Below are 12,136 nucleotides of genomic sequence, written 5' to 3'. Positions count from 1 at the left end.
ATGATAAATGTAAGGTTATACACATGGGAAGAGGGAATCAATATCACCATTACACACTGAACGGGAAACCACTGGGTAAATCTGACAGGGAGAAGGACTTGGGGATCCTAGTTAATGATAAACTTACCTGGAGCAGCCAGTGCCAGGCAGCAGCTGCCAAGGCAAACAGGATCATGGGGTGCATTAAAAGAGGTCTGGATACACATGATGAGAGCATTATACTGCCTCTGTACAAATCCCTAGTTAGACCGCACATGGAGTACTGTGTACAGTTTTGGGCACCGGTGCTCAGGAAGGATATAATGGAACTAGAGAGAGTACAAAGGAGGGCAACAAAATTAATAAAGGGGATGGGAGAACTACAATACCCAGATAGATTAGCGAAATTAGGATTATTTAGTCTAGAAAAAAGACGACTGAGGGGCGATCTAATAACCATGTATAAGTATATAAGGGGACAATACAAATATCTCGCTGAGGATCTGTTTATACCAAGGAAGGTGACGGGCACAAGGGGGCATTCTTTGCGTCTGGAGGAGAGAAGGTTTTTCCACCAACATAGAAGAGGATTCTTTACTGTTAGGGCAGTGAGAATCTGGAATTGCTTGCCTGAGGAGGTGGTGATGGCGAACTCAGTCGAGGGGTTCAAGTGAGGCCTGGATGTCTTCCTGGAGCAGAACAATATTGTATCATACAATTATTAGGTTCTGTAGAAGGACGTAGATCTGGGGATTTATTATGATGGAATATAGGCTGAACTGGATGGACAAATGTCTTTTTTCGGCCTTACTAACTATGTTACTATGTTATATCCTCCATCCCATAGTCCCATGCCCATATACCCATCATACATATCCTCCATCCCATAGTCCCGTGCCCATATACCCATCATACATATCCTCCATCCCATAGTCCCGTGCCCATATACCCATCATACATATCCTCCATCCCATAGTCCCGTGCCCATATACCCATCATACATATCCTCCATCCCATAGTCTCGTACCCATATACCCATCACACATCCTCCATCCCATAGTCTTGTGCCCATATACCCATCATACACACCCTCCATCCCATAGTCCCGTGCCCATATACCCATCATACATATCCTCCATCCCATAGTCCCGTGCCCATATACCCATCATACATATCCTCCATCCCATAGTCCCGTGCCCATATACCCATCATACATATCCTCCATCCCATAGTCCCGTGCCCATATACCCATCATACATATCCTCCATCCCATAGTCTCGTACCCATATACCCATCACACATCCTCCATCCCATAGTCTTGTGCCCATATACCCATCACACATCCTCCATCCCATAGTCTTGTGCCCATATACCCATCATACATATCCTCCATCCCATAGTCCCATGCCCATATACCCATCATACACACCCTCCATCCCATAGTCTCGTGCCCATATACCCATCATACACACCCTCCATCCCATAGTCCCGTGCCCATATACCCATCACACACCCTCCATCCCATAGTCTCGTACCCATATACCCATCACACATCCTCCATCCCATAGTCTCGTGCCCATATACCCATCATACACACCCTCCATCCCATAGTCTCGTGCCCATATACCCATCATACATATCCTCCATCCCATAGTCCCGTGCCCATATACCCATCATACATATCCTCCATCCCACAGTCCCATGCCCATATACCCATCATACACATCCTCCATCCTATAGTCCCATGCCCATATACCCATCATACACACCCTCCATCCCATAGTCCCGTGCCCATATACCCATCATACATATCCTCCATCTCATAGTCCCGTGCCCATATACCCATCATACATATCCTCCATCCCATAGTCCCATGCCCATATACCCATCATACACACCCTCCATCCCATAGTCTCGTGCCTATATACCCATCATACATATCCTCCATCCCATAGTCTCGTACCCATATACCCATCACACATCCTCCATCCCATAGTCTTGTGCCCATATACCCATCATACACACCCTCCATCCCATAGTCTCGTGCCCATATACCCATCATACATATCCTCCATCCCATAGTCTCGTGCCATATACCCATCATACATATCCTCCATCCCATAGTCCCATGCCCATATACCCATCATACATATCCTCCATCCCATAGTCCCATGCCCATATACCCATCATACACACCCTCCATCCCATAGTCTCGTGCCCATATACCCATCATACATATCCTCCATCCCATAGTCTCGTACCCATATACCCATCACACATCCTCCATCCCATAGTCTTGTGCCCATATACCCATCACACATCCTCCATCCCATAGTCTCGGGCCCATATACTCATCATACACACCCTCCATCCCATAGTCTCGTACCCATATACCCATCACACACCCTCCATCCCATAGTCTCGTGCCCATATACCCATCATACATATCCTCCATCCCATAGTCCCGTGCCCATATACCCATCATACATATCCTCCATCCCACAGTCCCATGCCCATATACCCATCATACATATCCTCCATCCCATAGTCCCATGCCCATATACCCATCATACATACCCTCCATCCCATAGTCTCGTGCCCATATACCCATCATACATATCCTCCATCCCATAGTCTCGTGCCCATATACCCATCATACACACCCTCCATCCCATAGTCTCGTGCCCATATACCCATCATACATATCCTCCATCCCATAGTCCCATGCCCATATACCCATCATACACACCCTCCATCCCATAGTCCCATGCCCATATACCCATCATACACACCCTCCATCCCATAGTTTCGTGCCCATATACCCATCATACATATCCTCCTCCCCATAGTCTCGTGCCCATATACCCATCATACATATCCTCCATCCCATAGTCCCATGCCCATATACCCATCATACACACCCTCCATCCCATAGTCCCATGCCCATATACCCATCATACACACCCTCCATCCCATAGTTTCGTGCCCATATACCCATCATACACACCCTCCATCCCATAGTCTCGTGCCCATATACCCATCACACATCCTCTATCCCATAGTTCCGTGACCATATCCCCTTTATGACATCATCTTCGCCATGGCAACCATTCTGACATCATAGTCACCATGGCAACCTATTATGACATCATCATCACCATGGCAACCATTATGACATAGCAGTCATCATGGCAACCTATTATGACATCATCGTCAACATGGCAACCATTATGATATCATCTTCGCCATGGCAACCTTTATGACATCATCGTTGCCATGGCAACCATTATGACCTCGTCATACACACATATCGACATCATTGTCACCATGGCAACCATTGAAATAACCATCACGATTGCAACCTATTATGACATCATCTTTGCCATGGCAACCATTATGACATCATCGTCGATACACACATACACACACACATACATACACTAGTTATCTATCAATGTGATCATCTAAGGGGTACTTCCGTCTGTTTGTCTGTCTGTAACGGAAATCCCGTGCCGCTGATTGGTCGCGGCTGGCAGGCCGCAACCAATCAGCGACGGGCACAGTCCGGCCGCAAATTCTCCCCTCCATACTCCCCTCCAGTCAGCGCTCACACAGGGTTAATGGCAGCGTTAACGGAACGCGTTATGCCGCGGTGTAACACAGTCCGTTACCGCCACTATTAACCCTGTGTGACCAAGTTTTTACTATTGATGCGGCCTATGCAGCATCAATAGTAAAAAGATCTAATGTTAAAAATAATTAAAAAAATAAAAAATCATTATATACTCACCTTCCGTCGTCCACCGATGCGCGCGAGGCTACCGCCAGCTTCTGTTCCCAGCGATGCATTGCGAAATTACCCAGATGACTTACCGGTCTCGCGAGACCGCTAAGTCATCTGGGTAATTTCGCAACGCATCGCTGGGAAAAGAAGCTTGCGGCCGCATCGCATCGGGATAGCTTCGCTGGACGCCTGAGAGTAAGTATATAACTATTTTTTATTTTCATTCTTTTTTTAACAGGGATAAGGTTCCCACAGTGCTATATAGTACTTGGGCTGTGTTATATACTGCGAGGCTGCTATATACTACGTGGGCTGTGTTATATACTACGTGGGCAATGTTATACACTACGTGCCTGTGTTATATACTGCATGGGCAGTGCTATATACTGCGTGGGCAGCGCTATATAGTGCGTGGGCAGCGCTATATACTGCGTGGGCAGCGCTATATACTGCGTGGGCAGCGCTATATACTGCGTGGGCAGTGTTATATACTGCGTGGGCAGAGCTATGTACTGCGTGGGCAGTGTTATATACTGCGTGGGCAGTGTTATATACTGCCTGGGCAGTGTTATATACTGCGTGGGCAGTGTTATATACTGCCTGGGCAGGGCTATATACTGCGTGGGCAGCGCTACATACTGCGTGGGCAGCGCTATATACTGCGTGGGCTGTGTTATATACTGCGTGGGCAGTGTTATATACTGCGTGGGCAGTGTTATATACTGCGTGGGCAGTGTTATATACTGCGTGGGCAGTGTTATATACTGCGTGGGCAGCGCTATATACTGCATGGGCAGCGCTATATACTGCGTGGGCAGCGCTATATACTGCGTGGGCAGCGCTATATACTGCGTGGGCAGCGTTATATACTGCGTGGGCAGCGCTATATACTGCGTGGGCAGCGCTATATACTGCGTGGGCAGCGCTATATACTGCGTGGGCAGCGTTATATACTGCGTGGGCAGCGCTATGTACTGCGTGGGCAGCGCTATGTACTGCGTGGGCAGTGTTATATACTGCGTGGGCAGTGTTATATACTGCGTGGGCAGTGTTATATACTGCGTGGGCAGTGTTATATACTGCGTGAGCAGTGTTATATACTGCGTGGGCAGTGTTATATACTGCGTGGGCAGCGCTATATACTGCGTGGGCAGCGCTATATACTGCGTGGGCAGCGCTATATACTGCGTGGGCTGTGTTATATACTGCGTGGGCAGTGTTATATACTGCGTGGGCAGTGTTATATACTGCGTGGGCAGTGTTATATACTGCGTGAGCAGTGTTATATACTGCGTGGGCAGTGTTATATACTGCGTGGGCAGTGTTATATACTGCGTGGGCAGCGCTATATACTGCGTGGGCTGTGTTATATACTGCGTGGGCAGTGTTATATACTACGTGGCTGTGCTATATACTACGTAGCTGTGCTATATACTACGTGGCTGTGCTATATACTATGTGGCTGCTATATACATACATACATACATATTCTAGAATACCCGATGCGGTAGAATCGGGCCACCATCTAGTATATATATATATATATATAGATATGAGAACCATCGCCGGCTTTCAGTGACCTCGGGAGGATGACCCCCCATAGTGAAACCAATGTGCCTCTTTCTATAAGGACTTATAGGCCACAGTCTGAAGCCACCTTAAAGTGCATTGCTAAACTTCTGCTTAAAGCATAACCCATCCACAAATGGTGGCACCATAAAGCCCCTCCTAGATCCTCCGTGCTTAACACCCAACTGTGCTGTAGCCCAACCCAAAGAATTGCTGCCCCTCACTGATACCACGACACCCATGCCCCATCACATATCCTCCTATGGTGACCATCCACCAGTGGTCGCCTACGCCTCGGTTTACAGTACCACCCACCCCCCCAATAGTAGAGACCACGACAGAGAAGTCTTTGGCCGGCCCGACACCACTGGCATCTCACAATGTCACCCACCTCCAGCTCCACTCCAATATAGACGGGGGGCAGTAAGGTGCTGGTGTCCAGGGTGTTGCCCACGTAATGAACCAGTGCTGGATAAAGCTTCTGCTCATGCTCCACCAGGACCCTCTGACCGACCTTGGCATGGACATCCTCCAGGAGCCCCCTGTCCAGGAAGCAGTTCAGCCTCTCTGTTGGGTTGCGGATGGCCAGGAGGAGGGCGGCTTTTTTCTGGCTCAGAGGCTGAAGAACATTGACATCCACATCTATCATGACGTTCTCCTCGATGACCGTGACACTGAGGGAGTGGGCCATGCTCTGGTCCTCGGTCACTTTCTGGATATAGGACTCCTCACTCATGCAGCACAATCTACCGGACTCCACCGTCCGAGCGCCCACCGGGACCTTCTCCAACAAGATGAAATACATCAGGAAGTCGTCCACCTCCCTGACCTCGGCCATGATGTCCTACAGATGGAGGAGACGCGGACACTCAGGTCTCACCTGCAGAGATAAAGAGATTTCCTGTGTCAGTAATTCCCATAATCCCAGCAAGGCTGCCATAATCCCCGACAGCTCTGAGCACCAAGTAATCCCTGGGCCAAGATCCATACAGGACGAGAGGAGAAGACCGCGGGTCCCCGATGGTGGGGAGCGGAGACACCCCACGGCACCAACCACAGGCATGCACACGGCGAGTGTGTTACATGGGACTGCAGGGGACATCTAATGCATCAAGGACTTATCAATGTGTTATACATGGTATTACATGGGACTGCAGGGGACATCTAACGCATGAAGGACTTATCAATGTGTTATACGTGGTGTTACATGGGACTGCAGGGGACATCTAACGCATCAAGGACTTATCAATGTGTTATACGTGGTGTTACATGGGACTGCAGGGGACATCTAACGCATCAAGGACTATCAAGGTGTTATACATGGTATTACATGGGACTGCAGGGGACATCTAACGCATGAAGGACTTATCAATGTGTTATACGTGGTGTTACATGGGACTGCAGGGGACATCTAACGCATCAAGGACTTATCAATGTGTTATACGTGGTGTTACATGGGACTGCAGGGGACATCTAACGCATCAAGGACTTATCAAGGTGTTATACATGGTGTTACATGGGACTGCAGGGGACATCTAACGTATCAAGGACTTATCAATGTGTTATACGTGGTGTTACATGGGACTGAAGGGTACATCTAACGCATCAAGGACTTATCAAGGTGTTATACATGGTGTTACATGGGACTGCAGGGGACATCTAACGCATCAAGGACTTATCAATGTGTTATACGTGGTGTTACATGGGACTGCAGGGGACATCTAACGCATCAAGGACTTATCAATGTGTTATACGTGGTGTTACATGGGACTGCAGGGGACATCTAACGCATCAAGGACTTATCAATGTGTTATACGTGGTGTTACATGGGACTGCAGGGGACATCTAACGCATCAAGGACTTATCAAGGTGTTATACATGGTGTTACATGGGACTGCAGGGGACATCTAACGTATCAAGGACTTATCAATGTGTTATACGTGGTGTTACATGGGACTGAAGGGTACATCTAACGCATCAAGGACTTATCAAGGTGTTATACATGGTGTTACATGGGACTGCAGGGGACATCTAACGCATCAAGGACTTATCAATGTGTTATACGTGGTGTTACATGGGACTGCAGGGGACATCTAACGCATCAAGGACTTATCAATGTGTTATACGTGGTGTTACATGGGACTGCAGGGGACATCTAACGCATCAAGGACTTATCAATGTGTTATACGTGGTGTTACATGGGACTGCAGGGGGACATCTAACGCATCAAGGACTTATCAATGTGTTATACGTGGTGTTACATGGGACTGCAGGGGACATCTCCATTCTCAGCACATTACTCAGCAGCACAGAGTATGTCAGCAGTCCCCGCCCTCTCCTCTTCTTCCTCCTCCTTTGTTGTTGTTGTGTTGATACTTTGTGACAATATTTGTAAACAATGTAACCACCAAATCCACAGACCAATCAGCGGCTCCAGAACTACAAGTCTCAGCAGTGGGGGGTGTTCGCTCCTGACACCTCTGTACATTGGGGTCCTGTACTCACAGTTAGCGGTGGAGGAGACCCCGATATCAGGGCCGCAGCTCCGGCAGCAGGAAGAGGCTCCGTCCAATCAGCAGCGACCGGGGCGGAGAGAGGAGGAGACGGAACCGCAGCTGAGCCGTGTATCTAATCCTCTCCTGTGTGATACTGTCTGCTGAGCCGTGTATCTAATCCTCTCCTGTGTGATACTGACTGCTGAGCCGTGTATCTAATCCTATCCTGTGTGATACTGACTGCTGAGCCGTGTATCTAATCCTATCCTGTGTGATACTGTCTGCTGAGCCGTGTATCTAATCCTCTCCTGTGTGATACTGACTGCTGAGCCGTGTATCTAATCCTATCCTGTGTGATACTGTCTGCTGAGCCGTGTATCTAATCCTCTCCTGTGTGATACTGACTGCTGAGCCGTGTATCTAATCCTCTCCTGTGTGATACTGACTGCTGAGCCGTGTATCTAATCCTCTCCTGTGTGATACTGTCTGCTGAGCCGTGTATCTAATCCTCTCCTGTGTGATACTGACTGCTGAGCCGTGTATCTAATCCTCTCCTGTGTGATACTGTCTGCTGAGCCGTGTATCTAATCCTCTCCTGTGTGATACTGTCTGCTGAGCCGTGTATCTAATCCTATCCTGTGTGATACTGTCTGCTGAGCCGTGTATCTAATCCTCTCCTGTGTGATACTGACTGCTGAGCCGTGTATCTAATCCTCTCCTGTGTGATACTGTCTGCTGAGCCGTGTATCTAATCCTCTCCTGTGTGATACTGACTGCTGAGCCGTGTATCTAATCCTCTCCTGTGTGATACTGTCTGCTGAGCCGTGTATCTAATCCTCTCCTGTGTGATACTGACTGCTGAGCTGTGTATCTAATCCTCTCCTGTGTGATACTGACTGCTGAGCCGTGTATCTAATCCTCTCCTGTGTGATACTGACTGCAGAGCCGTGTATCTAATCCTCTCCTGTGTGATACTGACTGCTGAGCCGTGTATCTAATCCTCTCCTGTGTGATACTGACTGCTGAGCCGTGTATCTAATCCTCTCCTGTGTGATACTGTCTGCTGAGCCGTGTATCTAATCCTCTCCTGTGTGATACTGTCTGCTGAGCCGTGTATCTAATCCTCTCCTGTGTGATACTGTCTGCTGAGCCGTGTATCTAATCCTCTCCTGTGTGATACTGTCTGCTGAGCCGTGTATCTAATCCTCTCCTGTGTGATACTGTCTGCTGAGCCGTGTATCTAATCCTCTCCTGTGTGATACTGACTGCAGAGCCGTGTATCTAATCCTCTCCTGTGTGATACTGACTGCTGAGCCGTGTATCTAATCCTCTCCTGTGTGATACTGACTGCTGAGCCGTGTATCTAATCCTCTCCTGTGTGATACTGTCTGCTGAGCCGTGTATCTAATCCTCTCCTGTGTGATACTGTCTGCTGAGCCGTGTATCTAATCCTCTCCTGTGTGATACTGTCTGCTGAGCCGTGTATCTAATCCTCTCCTGTGTGATACTGTCTGCTGAGCCGTGTATCTAATCCTCTCCTGTGTGATACTGTCTGCTGAGCCGTGTATCTAATCCTCTCCTGTGTGATACTGTCTGCTGAGCCGTGTATCTAATCCTCTCCTGTGTGATACTGTCTGCTGAGCCGTGTATCTAATCCTCTCCTGTGTGATACTGACTGCTGAGCCGTGTATCTAATCCTCTCCTGTGTGATACTGACTGCTGAGCCGTGTATCTAATCCTCTCCTGTGTGATACTGTCTGCTGAGCCGTGTATCTAATCCTCTCCTGTGTGATACTGACTGCTGAGCCGTGTATCTAATCCTATCCTGTGTGATACTGACTGCTGAGCCGTGTATCTAATCCTCTCCTGTGTGATACTGTCTGCTGAGCCGTGTATCTAATCCTCTCCTGTGTGATACTGTCTGCTGAGCCGTGTATCTAATCCTCTCCTGTGTGATACTGTCTGCTGAGCCGTGTATCTAATCCTCTCCTGTGTGATACTGACTGCTGAGCCGTGTATCTAATCCTATCCTGTGTGATACTGACTGCTGAGCCGTGTATCTAATCCTCTCCTGTGTGATACTGTCTGCTGAGCCGTGTATCTAATCCTCTCCTGTGTGATACTGTCTGCTGAGCCGTGTATCTAATCCTCTCCTGTGTGATACTGTCTGCTGAGCCGTGTATCTAATCCTCTCCTGTGTGATACTGACTGCTGAGCCGTGTATCTAATCCTCTCCTGTGTGATACTGTCTGCTGAGCCGTGTATCTAATCCTCTCCTGTGTGATACTGTCTGCTGAGCCGTGTATCTAATCCTCTCCTGTGTGATACTGACTGCTGAGCCGTGTATCTAATCCTCTCCTGTGTGATACTGACTGCTGAGCCGTGTATCTAATCCTCTCCTGTGTGATACTGTCTGCTGAGCCGTGTATCTAATCCTCTCCTGTGTGATACTGTCTGCTGAGCCGTGTATCTAATCCTCTCCTGTGTGATACTGACTGCTGAGCCGTGCATCTAATCCTCTTCTGTGTGATACTGTCTGCTGAGCCGTGTATCTAATCCTCTCCTGTGTGATACTGACTGCTGAGCCGTGTATCTAATCCTCTCCTGTGTGATACTGACTGCTGAGCCGTGTATCTAATCCTATCCTGTGTGATACTGACTGCTGAGCCGTGTATCTAATCCTCTCCTGTGTGATACTGTCTGCTGAGCCGTGTATCTAATCCTCTCCTGTGTGATACTGTCTGCTGAGCCGTGTATCTAATCCTCTCCTGTGTGATACTGTCTGCTGAGCCGTGTATCTAATCCTCTCCTGTGTGATACTGACTGCTGAGCCGTGTATCTAATCCTCTCCTGTGTGATACTGTCTGCTGAGCCGTGTATCTAATCCTCTCCTGTGTGATACTGTCTGCTGAGCCGTGTATCTAATCCTCTCCTGTGTGATACTGACTGCTGAGCTGTGTATCTAATCCTCTCCTGTGTGATACTGACTGCTGAGCCGTGTATCTAATCCTCTCCTGTGTGATACTGTCTGCTGAGCTGTGTATCTAATCCTCTCCTGTGTGATACTGTCTGCTGAGCCGTTGTATCTAATCCTCTCCTGTGTGATACTGACTGCTGAGCCGTGTATCTAATCCTCTCCTGTGTGATACTGACTGCTGAGCCGTGTATCTAATCCTCTCCTGTGTGATACTGACTGCTGAGCCGTGTATCTAATCCTCTCCTGTGTGATACTGACTGCTGAGCTGTGTATCTAATCCTCTCCTGTGTGATACTGACTGCTGAGCCGTGTATCTAATCCTCTCCTGTGTGATACTGACTGCTGAGCCGTGTATCTAATCCTCTCCTGTGTGATACTGTCTGCTGAGCCGTGTATCTAATCCTCTCCTGTGTGATACTGTCTGCTGAGCCGTGTATCTAATCCTATCCTGTGTGATACTGACTGCTGAGCCGTGTATCTAATCCTCTCCTGTGTGATACTGTCTGCTGAGCCGTGTATCTAATCCTCTCCTGTGTGATACTGTCTGCTGAGCCGTGTATCTAATCCTCTCCTGTGTGATACTGACTGCTGAGCCGTGTATCTAATCCTATCCTGTGTGATACTGACTGCTGAGCCGTGTATCTAATCCTCTCCTGTGTGATACTGTCTGCTGAGCCGTGTATCTAATCCTCTCCTGTGTGATACTGACTGCTGAGCCGTGTATCTAATCCTCTCCTGTGTGATACTGACTGCTGAGCCGTGTATCTAATCCTCTCCTGTGTGATACTGTCTGCTGAGCCGTGTATCTAATCCTCTCCTGTGTGATACTGACTGCTGAGCCGTGTATCTAATCCTATCCTGTGTGATACTGTCTGCTGAGCCGTGTATCTAATCCTCTCCTGTGTGATACTGACTGCTGAGCCGTGTATCTAATCCTCTCCTGTGTGATACTGACTGCTGAGCCGTGTATCTAATCCTCTCCTGTGTGATACTGTCTGCTGAGCCGTGTATCTAATCCTCTCCTGTGTGATACTGACTGCTGAGCCGTGTATCTAATCCTCTCCTGTGTGATACTGTCTGCTGAGCCGTGTATCTAATCCTCTCCTGTGTGATACTGACTGCTGAGCCGTGTATCTAATCCTCTCCTGTGTGATACTGACTGCTGAGCCGTGTATCTAATCCTCTCCTGTGTGATACTGACTGCTGAGCCGTGTATCTAATCCTCTCCTGTGTGATACTGTCTGCTGAGCCGTGTATCTAATCCTCTCCTGTGTGATACTGACTGCTGAGCCGTGTATCTAATCCTCTCCTGTGTGATACTGTCTGCTGAGC

The 12,136-nt window shown here is 48.4% G+C and overlaps 1 protein-coding gene across 2 annotated transcripts in view; it reads right to left on the bottom strand.

Annotated features, from left to right (window-relative positions):
• LOC138643181 (ubiquitin carboxyl-terminal hydrolase CYLD-like) overlaps window positions 1-12,136 on the bottom strand; it is a 67,857-nt gene that overhangs the window by 32,363 nt on the left and 23,358 nt on the right. The window contains exons 1-2 of one of the 2 annotated variants that reach the window (XM_069732012.1): window positions 7,838-7,916; window positions 5,724-6,212 (exon numbers count right to left, since the gene is read on the bottom strand). In XM_069732012.1, the coding sequence (XP_069588113.1) occupies window positions 5,724-6,170 (447 nt within the window). In that variant the 5' untranslated portion in view covers window positions 6,171-6,212; window positions 7,838-7,916. Of the gene's footprint in view, window positions 1-5,723; window positions 6,213-7,837; window positions 7,917-12,136 lie in introns of those variants that run through there. The other variant, XM_069732013.1, reaches the window with a different exon arrangement.

Source organism: Ranitomeya imitator, chromosome 6 (genome assembly GCF_032444005.1).
Source record: "Ranitomeya imitator isolate aRanImi1 chromosome 6, aRanImi1.pri, whole genome shotgun sequence".
NCBI lineage: Eukaryota > Metazoa > Chordata > Amphibia > Anura > Dendrobatidae > Ranitomeya > Ranitomeya imitator.
The sequence above is the reverse complement of the archived record's forward strand: the minus strand, read 5'-3'. Positions and strand labels throughout refer to the sequence as shown.